The sequence below is a fragment of the Diachasma alloeum genome, unplaced genomic scaffold (genome assembly GCF_001412515.2).
Source record: "Diachasma alloeum isolate Michigan unplaced genomic scaffold, Dall2.0 Dall_scaffold_00512, whole genome shotgun sequence".
Lineage (NCBI taxonomy): Eukaryota > Metazoa > Arthropoda > Insecta > Hymenoptera > Braconidae > Diachasma > Diachasma alloeum.
In genome coordinates, this window is record NW_021680644.1 from 221,372 (window position 1) to 241,048 (window position 19,677).

General features: G+C 37.7%; 1 protein-coding gene across 4 annotated transcripts in view; it reads right to left on the bottom strand.

Moving 5' to 3' along the window:
• Positions 1–19,677, bottom strand: part of LOC107042704 (zwei Ig domain protein zig-8) — a 108,082-nt gene that overhangs the window by 76,576 nt on the left and 11,829 nt on the right. For all 4 annotated transcript variants that reach the window (XM_015263859.1, XM_015263858.1, XM_015263860.1 and 1 more), the window contains 3 exons: positions 9,112–9,278; positions 4,544–4,754; positions 3,389–3,516 (listed from right to left, as the gene is read on the bottom strand). In XM_015263859.1, the coding sequence (XP_015119345.1) occupies positions 3,389–3,516; positions 4,544–4,754; positions 9,112–9,278 (506 nt within the window). The remainder of the gene's footprint in view (positions 1–3,388; positions 3,517–4,543; positions 4,755–9,111; positions 9,279–19,677) is intronic.

Consider the following 19,677-nt stretch of genomic DNA (forward strand, 5'->3'; position numbering starts at 1 on the left):
TGTTTGAAACGCAACTAAAATTCCAGAACATTCTGGTCGACCATCGGCCTACTTCGAAAATCTCCGGGACCCTTCGGGTCATCAGTCATAAGTCACCGAAACACGCGCGAATCAGTTTAGGCTTAGCCTCTCACCGTACAAGTCTATCTCGGGCAAATCACCTGTACAAGTTTTATATCGCAACCTCACCGAGTACAGTAGCTTCTTGAACCTCACCTAGCTCACTAGTAATCAAGTACATCACCGGTCTTTGTAAGATCACCGTTTTGTTCAGTACATCACCTCTGTTGATTAAATCCAGTCTAAATTCAGTGACTCAACGAATTAACAGTGAAAGACAATTATCAGTATAATTAGACATTCAAGAATTAAATTACCAAAGAGTGTAAATAGTTTTGACAAAGTGGTTCGATCCCACAAAATAAAGTGTGATATTTTAAGTCCGGCTCATCAGTAATTTTCCCAACATCTCCCTCCACATTTTCATCCCACATCCACCCTAAAGCTAGTCATTCACCAAACAAAACATTTTGGTAGCTCAGGAAATGTTCCACAAAAACGTAATTCATTAAAATTTCGCCATCTTCCATAGATTTCGGGATATTTATCAAAAATAGTTTGCAAATGGAATTTTCACTCAAATTAGAGAGAAGTCTGAATTTTTTCTTCATTACCTATCTTTTTAATATCTCTGAGGAATAATGAATGCAGAAGAAAATATGAGGGGAAAATCTTACATGAGAATGGATAAATATCAAAGAACTAAAGTGATTTCTGATATCCCTTAATCTCATTCTAATAGTACATTATGTAATGAGGGCGATAAGTGGCGGTTTGTGAGGAGTGTGAAGTTTGCAGCACGAGCCTCGTCTCCGACTTACCACGCCTCGTGCTGCAAATTTTACACGACTCACGAACCAGCGCTATCGCCTGAATTACATACATTATTTTTCGTCACGAAGGCCCGATGAGGGGTGAGTGGGAGAGGGTGCGGGAGAGGGTCCAGGAGGACGAAGTCTCCCGATTGGGGGGATTGGGGGGGAAGCCCCCCCACTGAAGAAATAAAGAAAAACAATAGAAGAAAAATAGAAAAAAACTGAAATCGTTATGACTCAAAAACATGGGGTTGTTGATGAAAATTTTGGACTTGCAAAAAAAAATTGCATCGAAATTAAAAAATAAGAAGTGTTCGGTTTTCCGCCGAATAATTTACTCCACACACATACGCACACACTCACGTACACTCACTTCACTCGCATGCGTGCATGGCCTACGCACAGTTGACCGACGTACTCGCCTCAGATGACCAGTGGCCTCTCATCTCTGACACTTGAGGCGCCACTTGATGGACAGGTGTCCAGTGAACGCCCCCATTTAAATTGGGTCACGTTCACACCTTTGGATTTTCGTCACCTGCCACCTCGTGGTCTATAAATCGACTCTCATTTTGCATAACGTCCGTTGACTAGTGCACGCGCTTTTTGCTACGCTCTTTTGCTTGACGCTTTATTAATTGCTCCGCATAATAGTTTAGTTGTTCATCGCTTCTAAATTATTAGTTGATCCGCACATAAACTTTTGTTCATTTCTGCTGTCTATATCAGTGTATTTTTTGACTTTCATTTATTGAATTGACTGAGTTGACCAACCTGCACGTGTGGTGATTTGTGGACCCTCTCACGCTCCCGTAAAAACCCATTCGCATCTCACTCATCGCTCGCTCATTCCACAGATCTCAGACCCGGCATCGAATAAGAAGAGATATCAAGGACAAGGGATGATACGTTTTTCCTTCAGAAAATTCTAAAACTTGTGGTAGGTTCGATCATAAATTGGTTTTGATGCTGGCGGTATGAGGATAGATTGAGCCTTCCTAGCGTGATCCAGAACGTCTTAGGGAATGTTCTATGCGTTAACACCAGTCATTGAAAGAGTTTGCATTCACTGACATGCTGGATGTTGAGCTTTCAATGTCCGTATTACTAAACATGTCATGAGACAGTCCTTCCTGATCGCTTTCATCATTATCTGGGACAATAAAATTCTACATTTTCTTTTATTTTTCCCCGAATTTCGTCACAATTTTCTCCTGAACAGTCATCCAATGTACAACGACGCACAACAGCAATATGGCGACTGCCACTTTTATTACCGGCGAGTTAGGTTACAAAGAAGGCCGCTAAGGGCACTGTAAATCTTACTAGACTATACATTTTCCCGAACGCAGAGCGCATGCCCAAGTGACGATTTGATCAGCTCACTTCACGTCACGCTTTATCAGTCCTCTGGTGTAAGTGGGACATACCATACCTGGACCTCCACTTACCATCCTTGGATCACCGATTATAGAACTGCAGTGTTAAACGCCATTTACCCCCTCCCAACCGAGCCTCAGTGACGTAAATATATTTTTCGCACTCCATTCAATTATGAACCAATTGAAAATTTGTAAAACCTTAAATCCTGAAGGTGATATATTTTAAGTATTCGGTAGGAAATGAATTGGATTTCTTTTCCGCTATGGCGGGCGCAAAGTGCACATTTTCCTCCCGTTTCGCGAAAGGAAAATCTAACATTACGGCTACGCCGTGACGAAAAATAACGTTCTAACCACGGGAGGTAAAATAAAGGAGTCGTACCCACGCGCTTACCACCCTCGCCTTTGGCTCGGGTAGTAATTCTGGACATGGGCACGACTCCTTTATTTTCCCTCCCTAGGTTGGGAATACATTATATGTTCTTTCCACGTGACGAAATTCAAAATTTCTATTAAAATTACTTCTTGTCATTATATATTTGAATAATAAAAGAAGAAAAAAAATTTTCTCAGCCATTTTTGAAAAATACGGGTTGGCAGAATTACCCGCTTAGTGGTACACGCACTACCTCGCCTACACTGAAATGTGGCAATCAGATTCGATTAAAACTTTGCTTTTTACATCATCAACTACTATTGGCTGATCGGCGCATGGATCATCCTCGAGTGAAAAATACCTTAAACGAAATTTAGAAAACCAATTCTGATAAGTCCGATCAATTAAGGCATCAATCCCATAATCTTTATCAACCTTTCATATGATGCACAGTTATATTAGAAAAAGAATATGACAAACATACTTATTTCTGCGCTCCGTGTTTAAATTAAAACTAAGTGGATTGGATGCCGCATATATAAGTTGCAAACATAACTGAAACTGTCTATTCACGAAATAACTTGTGCAATAGTCCAATTCTTATCGCTCACATAAAGGACAACTTCCCACTGTCCACTAAAAAAGATTCATTGTTCTTGGTTGACGCCGGAAGATTAGCCCTTCACGCTCTACGTCTTGTCACTCTTCACTGTGTGGAGAGCGCGATGACACTGCAGTTTAGCTAAAGAACTCACCTCGCTATTGTGACGCCAAATCATCGTTGGGGGTGGATCTGGGGCGTATTTGACGAGGCAGGTCAGGTTGATAGTGCTGCCTTTATTCACAAAAAGATCGGGTTCTCCTACTATAATGGTCACGGGCTCTGAAACATATACATACACCCATACATGAGTGTGTTATTTGAACGTGCATCAGGTTCATTGTGCTGATGGTTGACAATACGGTTTCTGAAGGGTTTTAGGTAGATGCCGATGTAAATCATCTCATGCGTTGTATGTTCTCATGTTAATGGTTGAGTGGCTCAGGCTTTTGAGTCAAGCTTTAAAGTATTTGATCATTCGTTAGAATTGTGGGGGAAAACAAAAGGCTAAACATTTTGCTGTTGGAATGGGATATGTTTGGAGTGGTTTCTAACGTTGATTACAGGAGCAGGAGAAATCAATTAAGTTGTCACGTTCTTTTCTGTACTGGTTGCTGCAGCTTTATCATTGATAGATCATCTATTATACATTCTACAATATGAACAAAATGTGAAATAACAGAGATGTGATGTCAAACCACTTTGACGTATACAGAAATTGAACGTCGGTTTAATAATTATTGATGGTCGAAATCGTAGGAGACTTATCAGGACAAAATATAAAGTGTAAGGTATCATACAGTAATGCAACTCCGATTAAAAAAAAAAAATTGATAGTATAATAGGTATATCAGTGACAGAACAAAATTGTATCAAGGACTGAAAATTATGAGGAAGTTTATTGATAATTTTAGACTAGTAATAGCTTTCAGACTCTTGTATAATAGCTTTCAGACTCTTGTATAGTGCTCGGGGGCCTCCATTTCGACCACATGTCCGCACTACCTGCCAGTTTTGATTACGTGAACATGAGCGGACACATTCTTAATTAACTTCCCGATAGGGGAGTTATTGTTTTTATTTTTCGTAATGAATCATTGGTTCCAGCAAATTACTTCCAACCATTGTTAATTGTTCCTAGATTATTGAGAAGAACCTGTATAAGTCCTTCCGTGTCCTTCGCATTTCAAACAAACTCTCAGGTAACGGACACAGTGCATAGCAATTTTAGCCGGACGGCAACTCGATTAGAAGCAATGGGAAATTTACTACGTCACAGGAGGAAGCTTCAATAACGTTATTCACTCACCAACTACAGTCAGAAAAACTGGATGCCCAATGGGGGGTGTTGTTGATATTTGGCACTCGTAAAAACCCGAGTCCTTGCGTTGTGGATAACGAATTCTCAGAGTCCACTCCTCCGTGTGTGGAAAATGTTGGGCCTCGAAGCGTTGATCACTGGTGTAAGTATAACGACCAACTGTCAACAAGTGTATATCCCGATGTCTCACCCAAGATACCTATTGAAAAATTACAACAATCGTTCATTAATCCATTAACTAAGTTATTTCCAATTACGATTACAACTGTGTTATCAACTTTCCCCTTCCTTCAGGAAATTTTGCATGAAAACATGGCGCCTTCGCCTTAAGTTTACAACCAATAAAATCCAACTTTCCCTTATGATGCACAAAACTCGTGCAAATATGCATCGAGATACACTGGATACTTTGGGAGCGGTGCGCATTATTGATTTTCCTGGTTCTCACGCTAGCTTCAAACCTGTCCTCTCATGGAGGTGTGGGTACTTCCATCGCTCGGTTAGAGACCAGAGATTAATGGTATCCCGAAGCGTACCTGCGATTTATCGATCTCATCCTACAACTACCCACGTTACCCTCTGACACCCGGTGCACCTCCGTCGAATTTACCCATTGCTTCTGAAATAAAGGGGTCGGGGAAGGGAGAAGAAAGAAAAAGCCATCCTAGTCCAATGTCGATACCCCAGTAACCCGAAATAGTGAAACAATAATTCATGTGACCTAGGGAATATCAAAATAGAATATACAATCTCACAGGATAGAATGAAAATGTGTTTATCTCAAGCAATTTCATACAGCACCTGATCTCTCACCCCAAATATACAAATCCTTCCGCAAACACGTGCCAATTTGAGTCTTGGCAACCATCCTGGGCATTGATTTTCCCAATACGATGGCTTTCCAGTTACATGAAAGTTTTAGAGGATATTTTTTTCAGCCTCATCCCTTCCCCTTTTACCCGTACGCTATGTAGATTTATTTTATTCGGTATACATGAACCATAGGATGGTGTATCTGCTATCTGCTATAAAAGTGATGTGAAACGAATGTATTGTTTTCTCTAACTGTTTTGTTGGAAAAAAATAAAGGCCCCGATGGAATATTTTTTTTGGCAACGGGCTCAATCGCTGCACCAAAAGCTTCATCGAGTCGCACATGATATATTTGAACTACCACCCACAGGGTAGAACGTACGAGTGCACAACTGTGAAAATAATCAAAAATCTTCTCTATTGAGGTCAGTGAAATGTACATCCGAATTTTCTTCATGTTTGACACGACCTATCTGTTGTATTTCCATTCATATATTATCTGTTTTTCATAGGGAAATCCAGTGAATCAAGATTCTTATTTGGATTTATTGATAATTCAACAATTGTAGATTACTCAATTCCCCATTGGGAGCGGCAAAAAGCCGTAAAAACAAGGGCAAAGGAGAAGTGAGGACGAAAAAGAAGCAGTCGAAAGAAGTGAGTTTGGATGGTACCAACGGTGAATGTGAGAAAAATAAGAATAGACTGAGGATATGCGACGTAAGGATTTCCAATGCCCTGTGGAGTGGTACTCGCCATGACAGTTGATCGAAAAATACAGAAATACACTCGATGTACTTTCCAGCCACGGGAAAGGTGAGGTGCTTTCCTTCCGCATGCTTCCAGACCCCATTGGTATTCTCCTGTTGGGAATATAAGGTTCGGAACGAAATTGATCCATTCTCTCGAGTTATCGTTTTGTTGCAAGTACCGTGTACGTTGGAACATTGGGATAAGGAGCTTTTTATGAAAGAACAAAAAGAAAGCGGGATAAATTGATCGTGTTTTTACGGCTTCCACAAAGAACAATGAACTACTTTATGGTGATGCTTTACGTTTAGTGTATCCCAATCACAAAAGTGAAATATCAACAGTAAGAAAATAAATTCGGCCTAAAATACTGCACATAGAAACGTACTGATTCAAGGCGACGTCGCTTTGATTCTAGTCGATGTTACACCTATACTAAGTCGAGTGACTCGGACTCTATCAATCTGAATTTCGGGCCTAATATAAGCAGAAAAGTGGATTATTTCAAGAAGAAACGTGGTACGCCACAATCGGCTTGATTCCAGGGAGTCTAGGGAGTAACACACGGGAGGGAGGCCGAAAACTCAAAATAAAAACAAAAACCAAAATGCAAGGCCAAAAATCTTCAGCGGTGACACGTGCTATTTCATCTTGTTTCAGGGGCTTTATATGGCAACACGTATTGTTTTTTCAGTGACAATATCTCAAAAACCTCTTTTTTTTATATAAAATTTTGATCAAAAATTATCACTAAATTGACGAATATTTCGGCGTCAATTAAAGTTATTTCTTCGCAGTGGTTGATTGCATTTTAATAGTTTAATTAAACATTTTGCTGAAAATACAGAAAAATGGAGATTAATTGTCCTCAAATAAAAAAGTGGATGCTAGGGATCTCCTTGTTGATTTTTTTTCAAAAAGTTGTTTTTCACACAAACATTTAAAAAACAATTCATTGAAGAATATTAAAAATTAAGGAGGTTGATTTTTTGAAAATTTAGTTTTTTCTTCCTTGCGATGAAGGAATTAACATGGAAACATTGTCTCCTCCATCTAATTCGAGTTTAGAACGAATAATAAGCTCGAATTTCATAACGGTCAATCTGATAACACCAAATTTATAAGGGAAACCATGAGGGTCAGATGGGTTTAATCACAGTTAAAGGATAGTTCAATTGTTAAAGCTACTTTAAAGCTATTGGAAGTTGAACAAACTGGCCCATAGAGAATTCACAGTCTAGGTATTATATGTCGATTTGGTACCAACACATTTTTTGTTCGCTTCACCTAAGGAGTGTTGTAAGCAGTTTGACCATCTTAGTGAATGATTTCCTTTTTGCTAATTACCAATTGATCAGGATGATTGACATTCCAACCAGTGTGCTACAACCCATCCTTAAAATCTTAGCTTTTGTTGGGAGTTGGGCTACTTTAGATATTTGCGGGAATAGAGCCAGCTGTAGTCAAATACATGTACCCCTCCTCTGGTTGTCGTGGGGGTGAAAATAATGGTGTTGATAACTCTACATCAACTAGTGTTGAGAAATAACTGTCATTGGCAAACGAATGTAAAGAAATATTCGACAGATATAATAGGTTCATTATAAATAAATTCTTCTATCAGTACAATGAATCGTTGAAGAAAATCTAGGTATATAAAACCTGATATGATTTTTATTTAAAAATTATCAGGGACGTATTTTATGGTCGGAAATCTCACGTTCTAAGGGGTGCGGTTAAAAGTCTCATGCTTTCCTGCTGCAATGTTGTACTGGAATTGGCCAGGAAATGCCGAAAAATCCACGGGAGAGAGAGGTTTTCAAACGTGGTTTCAAGCACCAGGGTATTAACTCGGTTAGTCAGAGCTGAAAGGATTTTTTGCTGGAGAAAATAAATAATTTCAGAGATCTCTACTTTTTTCATTTTCTTTATTAAATTCGTATATTAAAATTACTAACTTTTTGAATGGGGGATAGAGGAGAAAGTTGAATAAAGTGAGGAACACATGCACAAATTGAAAAGACGTCTGTGCTTCCAAAGAAGCGCATAAATTTTCTTTCTTTCATGTCAGCGAAGAAAATAGACGATCAAAAAGACCAGGTTTTTCTTCAGATTATTGAATGAAAATAAAACAAACAGGTAATAGGCAGCATATGACAGTTAGCAGGTTATTGGAGATTTTCTACTTATGAGTCTATTTATCTATTTTTTTCCATGAATTAATTGATGACAAGCTTTCAAATGATTCGATTTTTTCATTCGATAGGTTCGTATGGGCGCAATCAAATCGATTTAATAATTTTCAAGATGTTGAAGGAGATAGATTGACATACAAAGTCGAATATCTTCCGATCTAATCATTCAATTCAACCCGTTTTCAATACGAACCGTTGCAAGCATAAGAGGAAACTCGACGCCAAACTTCAAGCGAGTATCTCTAAGCTTTGAAAAATTAGAGTATGCATAGAGCATTAGAGTAGAGCATTTTGAGTGAAAAACAGAAAACTAAAAATATCTTGAAAACTTTGTATGACGGGTACACATGAACAGAAGATACTGAGTCGAGTATTCTGAAAAAAAAGAGAAATAGGTGGAATGGTTATCGCGACAGTTGCGAAATACATTAGAAATATGGTGATTTCTCACAATAGCGAGGTCGATCGGTGTGAAATTGGGCTGAACGGGAGGACCTCATTGATACCTACAATCTCACGAAATTTTATAATTTTTGCTCTATTATCCGCCATTAAATTATTTGATTTTCTGGAAAGTGACCACGAAGTAGACATCTGTACATACACACATGGTCGTCATAATTCGAATTTTTACGTTTCATACCTTTTTACATCTTTTCCAAGCGAAATTGAAAAATGCAAAAAATGAACGACTTCTTTGCTTCCATTCGGAAGCAAAAAAGATATTCATGATGAAGTTACTTACTTTTAGTTTCTGTCAATGTATAAAGAAAAAACAAAGAGATAAAGTCAACTTACCGTACGATTACCGAGATTCTTGACTTTGCAAACGAGGTCAACAGTGTTACCAACGAGGCCAGTGAAATTTGAGGGCATCGAAGTATCGAAGTGTGGCCCAGTACCAGGTGTTGGCCATTCTTCTAAAAAATCCGTGCGAAAATTACGTAGACAGGTTACAGCTCCACCTGTAAGCACATCAACATATACACTGAATTCTCACGGATACAAGATTTTCATAAAGCAGATCATTTGCAGATTAAACGTACCCACTAGGTGAATTGCAACGCACGTTAGAAGAGAGGCGCTGGTTAATTATATATGAGGGCGTGACAGAAATGGGCGGGAAATGTGCGGTGCAGTAGTATCAACAACAAGGATGGTATCAACATCGAGCTTTTCCAGGTTCAGTGGGGAGGGTATTAATTTCAAATCCTTCGAACTATCTCAGCTTTACTATCAAAGCCCGATGTATTTTCTGACTTCATCAGGATTGATGGATTATAAGGAAGATGTTATCTATCAACATTGTGATATTCAGGGTTGAAGTCGCATTCTTAGGATTCTTGTAATAATGAAGATGATATTCGTAATGTATGGATGGAAAGGGTCTTTTGTCACTTCTGGTTTCTATGTTAGGGTGAGATGGCTATTCATGGAACACTTTAGGCATTTGATGTGTTTCCATATCCATAAATAATTCACTGCTCTCGTAGAACGTGATGCAAATGTTTTATCAGATCTGGAATTGCAGGCTTTCATATGGACATAAAACTTTCATCATAATCGTTTGATTATTTACGAATTTTGAGAAAATTTCCACACTTTCGTTTTCATAAGGGTGATAGAAATTCTTTCTTTGATATGGATCTTCAAGACAATTTTTTCTTCCAGTAAAGCACACGTTTTCGAACTTGAAAAATTGACGTAGTATATAAGGAAATCAAGTGAAGATCGATACCTCAAGCAAATAAACGTGAATTATCGTTTCAAGCTCGTGATTCTAATCAGAAAATAGTTTGGTTAAGAACACAGAGAAAAAAGGGGGATAGCGTTAAAAAAAGTTTTTAAATTTTAGAAACCATGGTTTCTAACCTTGACTTTTCGAAAATCCAGAAAAAATTTTCCAAGTTTTAGAAAAAAAATATTTAAAATTAATGATCAAAATTAGGATCAATTTTAAACCAAAATCCACTTAATTTTAGAAAAAATATACTCCAAAGTTTGAACCGGGGTCTCCCAGATACGCGCCGGGCACTCTCCTAACTAAACTACAAGGAACTACGGAAATTTTCGCTCCAAATTCACCTCAGAACACCGCCTAACTAGTTTTAGGCATTCACTATATAAAAAAAATTCGAATATCGAGAGAAAAAATCCCATACCACTCAGCCGCGATTCAAACCCCCGGAGCGCAGTTACGCACTAGGCACTTTCCCAACTAAGCTACCGGGAATTACACAAATTCTATTTTATTAGGTGTATAAATTAATTCTCGGCCTTTTTTCAACAACTCTGACATTTATTTATAAAAAAATGAATATAGATCCAACCTTGAAAATAATCACCCGCACTTTGCACGCATTTCTCCTATCTATCGAGCAATTGTCGGATTCCGGCTCGGAAGAAAGATCAAGTCATCAATGCTCTGCCGGACTTCTTGAGGAGATCGAAACTGGGTATCTGCCAGGTGATGTTGTAGCGCCTGAAAAAGGTGATAGTCAGAAAGCGCAAGGTCTAGAGAATACACCGCATGTGGGAGAATTTCCCAGCCCAACGTGGAGATAACTTTCAGGGTTTCTTTTACCGTGTGGTCGCGCGTTGTTCTGCAGTAAAATCACTTGCCTCGGACCACTACCAGTAAAAGATATCTTTTCCTCAATAGCATCACTCAATTTCACCAGTTGGTCCTGATAACGCTTAGCAGTGACAGTTTCCCCCTGTTCGAGTATCTCATAATAGATTACACCTTTGGAATCCCACCAAATACACAACCACAATTTTTTCCCGTGAATGTTCGGTTTCGCAGTGCTCGTTGACGACTCTCTCGGATAAACCCACGACTTTCGCCTCTTAGGATTGTCGTAAAATATCCACTTTTCATCCCCGTCACAATTTTATGTAAAAAGTCTTTTTGCTTGAATCTGGTCGGTAGGCAGATTTGCAATTTCACAGCGTCGACTTTTGTTTTCTGAGGTAAGATGATGGGGCACCCAACGAACTTCCTTCTGTATCCTCCCACTTCTTTTTAAATGCACCGAAACAGCCAGTTAAGTTACTCTAAGAGTATCAGCAAGCTCCTGTTGTGTTTGACAGGGCTTTTCATTGAGTAAGTTGTCCAATTCCTCGTCCTCAACTTTTTTTGGTTGCCCAGGACGTACTTATCCTGGAGATCAAAATTTCCATCCCGAAATTTTTTAAACCACTTTTTAAATGTGCTATAAGATGCAGCACTCTCTCCCAAGGTCGAACGAATCATTTCTTGTGCTTCTGCGTCAGTTTTTCCAAGTTGGAAGGTGAAAAGAAGGCATTGCCTCAAGTGCTGCTTGTCAAACGACATTGTTATTCACTATATTTTTTGAGGTTGTGTTAATCACACCACAATCGAACTTATGTAGTTTGATAGTTCACAGATGGCGCTTCAAAACGCCGTTTATTGCGGGGAATTCTTTTAATTCAAATAGGTGTTATGATCAATTTAATCTAGGGGCCGAGAATTAATTTATATACCCAATGTAAGTTCTAAGGTCTATCATGGATTACTAAAACCATTGAAACAATCGCAGCTGTTCGTTATTAACATCAATTAATGAAATAAAATCCAAATTTGAAAATGAAATAGCCAAAATATGCTAAACGTAATTACAAACTAGTTCTGCTTCATGACAATGCTCGTCCCCACGTAACAGAACACGTAAAAGAAGGATTAAGAAGATAAAATAGAATCACTGCGGCCACTATATCCACTAGATATAGTATCGTCTGATTACCATCGGTTTCGAAGATTCCGAAATAATTTGTTTTCATAGGAACTCAATTTCCTTAAAGATATCGAGAAATGGATCGTCTAAGGAAGGAAAGATTTCTACTGGCGTGTAATCCATTTGTTGCCTCAAAGATGTGAAAAGATCGTAGCTTCTGAAGCACAACCGTATGAATACAATATGATGTACTGTTGAATTTAAATATTTTTTTCATTTTTTTATGTAAAAACGGAGGAAATTGAGTTCAACACCTACAGGGTGTCCCATAGCATGTGACCAAAGTAAATTGCGTAGAATACCGCAAGGTGGCAGTGCAGTCTAAAGTCTAATATATGGTTGAAGTGGAGACTCTCCGCAAATTTCATTCATGCTTCAGTCGCTCGGGAATCGCAGCACTAAAATGGAAAATTTAACCATCGAACAAAAATCATTTCTCATCAAATAATATTACCGAAATGGAGATTCAGCTACTGCAGCTATAAGAACATTTCATTCTAAGTATGGCACACACACTGGAGTGTCTGATTCGAGTCTCAAACGGTAAATAAAGTGAAAGAACTAACTAACCAAAAAATTGTGTTGTCTTCTTTTATTGAAAATTGACGCATTTTTCGACCAATTATGGGTATTTTCAGGATAATTAAGAAATTTGATCAGTAAAGTACACTAGGCGATAGAAGGCATGAGCATCCTGGTCCTTCATGTACTGTAACCACGGATGAAGTTGTACGCACAACTAAAGAACGTTTTAAAAAATATCCAAATGATACTCTTCGAAAGGCTTCTCAAACCTTGAAAGTGTCAAAAACTTCACTTCACCGCATCTTGAAAGTCTTTTTAAACTTCCATCCCTACAAAATTTCTGCACATCAATTTTTAAGTGAGGAGGCGATGGCTCGTCCTGTGCAATTTTGCCAAGAACTTCACAATTTTTGTGAATCCAATGAAATAAAGGCACAGAATATCATCTTCTCGTACGAAGCACATTTCTACTTAGGTGGCTTAGTAAATAAACAAAATTTTCGCTTTTGGGAGACTGAGTCCCCTCAAGTTATTGAAACTAAGTCCTCACACCCGAAAAAAGTCACTGCGTGGGCGGCAATTACAATAAAAGGTATTTTCCTTGAATTTATTAAGAGTCCGAAAATTAGTGTTGATATTTACTGTGAGTTCTTGAAGAAAACCTTCTTTCCTTGGGCACGAAAAAATCAGTTAGTCAAGAATTTCTACTTCATGCAAGATGATGCCACCCCATACAGGATTGCTGCTGTATTTGAAATAGTTTTTTGCGTTTACGGCACTCGTGTGTTAGGCTTAGGTTACCCTAAGTATGCCCATGGGGGCATGGAATGGCCGCCTTACAGTCCGGACTTAAATCCCTGCGATTTTTACCTATGGGGTTTTCTCAAGGACAAGTGCTATGAGAAGTATCCGACGATGGTGGGAGAGTTGCAAGACGCAATTAGGGATGCTATCCGAGCTGTTGATAAAAACACAATACAGCGCTTCTATACCAGTTTCGAACGCAGGATAGAGTTCTGTAGTACAAGTGATGGCGGATACTTGGAAGGAATTGTATTGTAATTTGCCGAATGTTCCTTGTACAATAAAAAAAGAACAATTATTTACATTTTACTGTATCCAACTTATTTGCAATTTACCTTGGTCACATGCTATGGGACACCCTGTAGTATTTTACAAGCAAAATTGAGACGATATTTCATATCTATTCGGAAACACCAGTAAAAGGGTGAAATGGAATCCAGGATTTCAAATATTATTGATCGAATAGAAGGGTGAGGAATTCTGTGGGCTGAGAATGCACAGACTATTCAGGAAACTAATTCTTGAATCAGGTTACATGTCATTTAATCCCGGAAAGTTGATCCTGAACAAATTAATCCTGGTTAAAAAATCCAGAAAAAAATTATCCTGAACAATTTGATCCTGGAAAAAAAAATCCCGAAAAGAATTATCCTGACCAATTTAATCCTGACATGAAAATCCTGCAAAAGTAATCCCACGGCAAAACCACTGAGACCACTGAGAGTATAAACGGTAAGGTGGAACGGTGAAATCACTCTATGTTTCTTTTCAACTGAATGTTTGTTTTGATAGAAATCGATTGTACAACAGATATACCAATCAATCAAATACGATACGCCATACAAATACGTTGAGTATTTAGAAGTAAAGTAGGCATGAATGAATTTCCTCAAAAGTTTGAAATGGCAGAAAAATAAACAATGGTTGCCTTAGGAATAAAAGCCATTGTTTTAAGATACAATTTTTTTCCACTTGGAAGCAGAATTTCAAGGAAATTTCAACTTAAAATAAATAAATAAATATTAAATTAACAATAATAATTTTCCAAAATTATTATTATTATTCCAAAAATTATTATTGGTCTTCCAACAATTCACGTGCATGGTAAGGCATATAAAACAAGCCTTACCAGCACTTAGCGTTACCCAGGGTCCTCGGAAGACAATATCCCCGGATTAAACGTTTGTCGAGCATCGAATTTATTAATTTGTCGAGGACCATTTTTATCAGGATTAAATGACGTGATACCCTTGAATCAATGATGAAGTGTTCCGTATACGACCGAGTCATATATGACCCGGGCGATAACTCTAGCCCTAGCTCTAGCTCTAACTCTACAAAATTCCCGAGTGGTGGTTAGTTGATCCCTAATATCTATTTAAAGTTGAATCTTCGTCATATTGTAGAGTTTTTGCTACCCCAAGTAGAAATTTCAAGAGAGTCTGCGACATAAAAGGTGGTAGTGACATTCGCGTCGCGCTTTCCTGCTGTGGGTCAGTAGCGATGACGCAATACTAATTCCGCCATGCTCGTTGATGTGCACCGCGGGGAGTCTGCTGCAACCTTGTGTCGGCATGCATCGTGTCATCCCAACATACATGAGATTAGGTTTGACTTATCTACAGATTGCGTAGCGCAGTGGTTTATAAAGTTGTATTCAAGTTTAAGAATAACAAAGTTACGATTGAGTGAAATCGAATCAAATAAGAGACAATCATAGAGCCGGATTATCTGAATATAGTGATTAAACTTCACTTGTGGGAGATTGGATATGAAATTTTCGATTTATATCTAAACACATTGTGGAAATTTTTTCAAAATCTCATCCCTACTTTATCCCTGAAATTTCAACCAAAAATGCATTCTTGTAGTAGATAAAGGGTTTCTCGTAATTTGAGTAATGAAAAAAAAATGATAAAAAAAATTAAGCGATGACGAGAATATCCATCATCATTTAGATGACATTTTCTCACTATTCCCTATTCACTTGAAGATAGCAAACAATTTGAAATCTGAAGAAGAATCTTTCAGTAAATCCCTACACTCTCGAATCTTGAAAACTAATAGCTAGAAACTTCTGGTAAATATCCATTTTATATGGCATCTATTTTATAAAACTGAATGTGTGTTACAACTTCGTTTCAATCCTCCGTTGATCCTACTGCCAGAAAATGAGGTATAAATGAAGAAAACATAGGGGAGACCGGGGCAAAATGAGACCCTTACAAAATGTAAGATTTTACACAAATGATTGATTGTCCTACAGTTACTAATGAAATACCCACAATACAGTTACTAATGATATATTTAAAGTAGTATAAAGTGCTTCTTGCCAAAGAAGTAACCTTAGCCGTATATCTCCCACTCTGCCCAAAAGCCCACTTATGCTACTACTCCCCACCACTGGAATCGAGGTTACTTCCTTGGTACACGGAGAGAAATTTTCTAGAAAAATTCTAGTACGAGTACTAGAAAAATCACAATCCACCGAAAAAATCACAATCCACCGGCTGTGAAAAATTCTAGTGCTGTTAAGGTAAAATTTAATATAAAGTTAAATCAGATACCAAAGATTACAATCTGAAAAAATTCTAAATGCAACTTAATAAGAACACGGAGAGAAAAGTCAGAGAATTTTTGTGGGGAAATTCCGGGAAAAATTCTAGTGCTGTTAAGGTAAAATTTAATATAAAGTTAAATCAGATACCAAAGATTACAATCTGAAAAAATTCTAAATGCAACTTAATAAGAACACGGAGAGAAAAGTCAGAGAATTTTTGTGGGGAAATTCCGGGAAAAATTCTAGTGCTGTTAAGGTAAAATTTAATATAAAGTTAAATCAGATACCAAAGATTACAATCTGAAAAAATTCTAAATGCAACTTAATAAGAACACGGAGAGAAAAGTCAGAGAATTTTTGTGGGGAAATTCCGGGAAAAATTCTAGTGCTGCACTAGAATTGAGGCGCAATATGCTAACACATGAAAATTTTCTCTTCGGTACTAGAAAATTTGTCGTTTTATCACGAAATCTTCTTTATCGGCAAACGAAAAATTACTCGACAGACAAAAAAAATTTCCACAAATTTTAGCCACAATTTTTGTTTTTTTTCCATCAATTATTCATTAATAACATCAACGTTATTTAAATTAATGTAGTACAATTGTTTGAAACGCAGTCAAAATTCAGTACATCAACGGTTGACCACAGATCGGCCACTTACGAAAATCTTCGGGAAACCTCGGGTCAACGGTCAGGCCTAGTTAATCACCGAATCTCGTAGTCAGTCGTAGAGAGTCGTAGCAACTGAGTTGAGCGAGCAGTATATCGTTTTTTCTGAAGCTACTTTCGGTTGTCCGAACAGCGTCAGTACATCACCCGTTCGAGACATTTTGTTTTCTCAGTACATCTCCTATTTAATTTCTCAGTACAGTCTCCTATTATTCAGTATATTGTTCAGAAAATCTCCAGTGTTAAATTCAGAACAGTTTGAATCAATTTAAGTGACAATTAACAGAGTGTAATAAGTGACGCTAAGGTGGTTCGATTCCACCGAATAAATCAGTATAATTTTTATAGACTCAGTGCGTTCGTTTTTCACCGGCATTTCCACTACCCCTTTCCCAATCCACCCTAAATTCAGTTTTCCCTCCAAACAACAGTATCACCAAAAATGAGCCTTAAGCCAACGAATTATTTTTATAGATTTTTTTATTGCATTTGTTCCGCGATTACAGGGAATTACATTATCTTAAAACGTCATCATNTTAATAAGAACACGGAGAGAAAAGTCAGAGAATTTTTGTGGGGAAATTCCGGGAAAAATTCTAGTGCTGCACTAGAATTGAGGCGCAATATGCTAACACATGAAAATTTTCTCTTCGGTACTAGAAAATTTGTCGTTTTATCACGAAATCTTCTTTATCGGCAAACGAAAAATTACTCGACAGACAAAAAAAATTTCCACAAATTTTAGCCACAATTTTTGTTTTTTTTCCATCAATTATTCATTAATAACATCAACGTTATTTAAATTAATGTAGTACAATTGTTTGAAACGCAGTCAAAATTCAGTACATCAACGGTTGACCACAGATCGGCCACTTACGAAAATCTTCGGGAAACCTCGGGTCAACGGTCAGGCCTAGTTAATCACCGAATCTCGTAGTCAGTCGTAGAGAGTCGTAGCAACTGAGTTGAGCGAGCAGTATATCGTTTTTTCTGAAGCTACTTTCGGTTGTCCGAACAGCGTCAGTACATCACCCGTTCGAGACATTTTGTTTTCTCAGTACATCTCCTATTTAATTTCTCAGTACAGTCTCCTATTATTCAGTATATTGTTCAGAAAATCTCCAGTGTTAAATTCAGAACAGTTTGAATTAATTTCAGTGACAATTAACAGAGTGTAATAAGTGACGCTAAGGTGGTTCGATTCCACCGAATAAATCAGTATAATTTTTATAGACTCAGTGCGTTCGTTTTTCACCGGCATTTCCACTACCCCTTTCCCAATCCACCCTAAATTCAGTTTTCCCTCCAAACAACAGTATCACCAAAAATGAGCCTTAAGCCAACGAATTATTTTTATAGATTTTTTTATTGCATTTGTTCCGCGATTACAGGGAATTACATTATCTTAAAACGTCATCATTGAATAATGTCAGTAATTTTCAACAATTTCTACGACCGGTTGTTTCACACTTTTTTTCCACAAATTTGATATGGTCAATCACACTTTCAGAGAAAAATAAGCCCAATAATCCCTGATTGTCATATAATTCTACAGAACACGCGCTAACGTTACCCGATGTTGAAGACGCCATTTATAAGTCTCCACTCGGGACTCCCGAGTGCAGCTGTTCGACTCACTTCGGCGAGCCGAACGTTGCAGATGTCGCGCGGACACGTACGAGGATAGGAAGAATGGCAAAAATTCCAGTGCTACCACTAGAAAAATTCTCCAACTGCACAATAAAATTTCTAATGGTATCAAGAATTAATCAAGTTTTTCCCACGATTTTCTACGGAATTCCCTACAAAATTGACACACCGGGAAATTTTCTAATGCCAGCTGTAGAATTTTTCTCGTACTTTTTTGCAAAAATTGATTAACTACAGCAAAATTTCCGTGCTGATCTAGAATTTTTATTCTTATTTCGATTAAAATATGGGAGTTCGGCAGTTTGCGCCTCGTTTCTGGTGCCGAGCACTAGAATTTTTCCCCGACTTTTCTCTCCGTGAATAGAAGCATTCTGGTTAAGTTAACGCTCCACTCTTAGTGTACTATCGTTGATAATAATTAATTAATAAATGCCAAAATAACACAGAGTGTTATGATAAAATCCAGCTATTCGAGTTTAGAAAAAGATTAAAACCTAAAAAAACACCTGAAAAGGTAGAAAAAAAGTAATAAAAATTATGTGCCTAATAGGAAAATTAGAGTGAGTGTCAAACTTTTGTGATGAATAATTTATGTGTCTGGATACCCCGAATGTCCAAGATGCCTTAGTCAAATGAGAAACTATTGTTTAAGAAAATAGTATAGACAATTTCCTCAATTCTGATTTTGACCAATCAGAGTGCAGTATTCGGGGTCACGTGACGCGTTTTACACTGTTAATTTCCACGGCTGCAGGGAAATTATCAGACTGATAATTTTCCTGCAACAGCATTTAAACAACTAGTGCATTTTAAAAAATGTTGTGATATTATGGAGAACCACGAGAATCGTTCTTTCCTCACTCACTATATTACTTATTAGAGTAAAATGAAAAATGAATTCAGTGATGTATTTCTTTCCTTTCGTCGAAAATTCGAATTTATTCTCGTTATCTATATATATCCAGACCTCGGAGATAAAAATATACCCTAAAAAAAGTCGTCGTAAATCGAATAGAAAAATCAATCTGAATCAATTCAGACCGAATCATGCCGGGAATCGATTTATGCCGGGAATCAAGTTGGACCCGGACAGATGCAAATCGGAATATCTGTTCTGATTCAGGTCGATTTATCGGCTTCAAGCCGATTTTTGAAAATATTATCTCCGAAACTAAGAGAGATAGCGAATTTGTATTGAAAAATTGGGAGGTGCGGGTGGGCGGAGTTATATTGGATTTTCGATGTATTGAATTAAATTCTCAATAGAGGAGGGAGTTGTATTGAATTCTCGATGTATTGGAGTTATAAACCCCCCTTCCCATCGCCCAATTTTTCCATGAAAATTCGCTATCTCTCTCAGTTTTGGAGATAGCCTTGAAAAACTCACCGACGAACT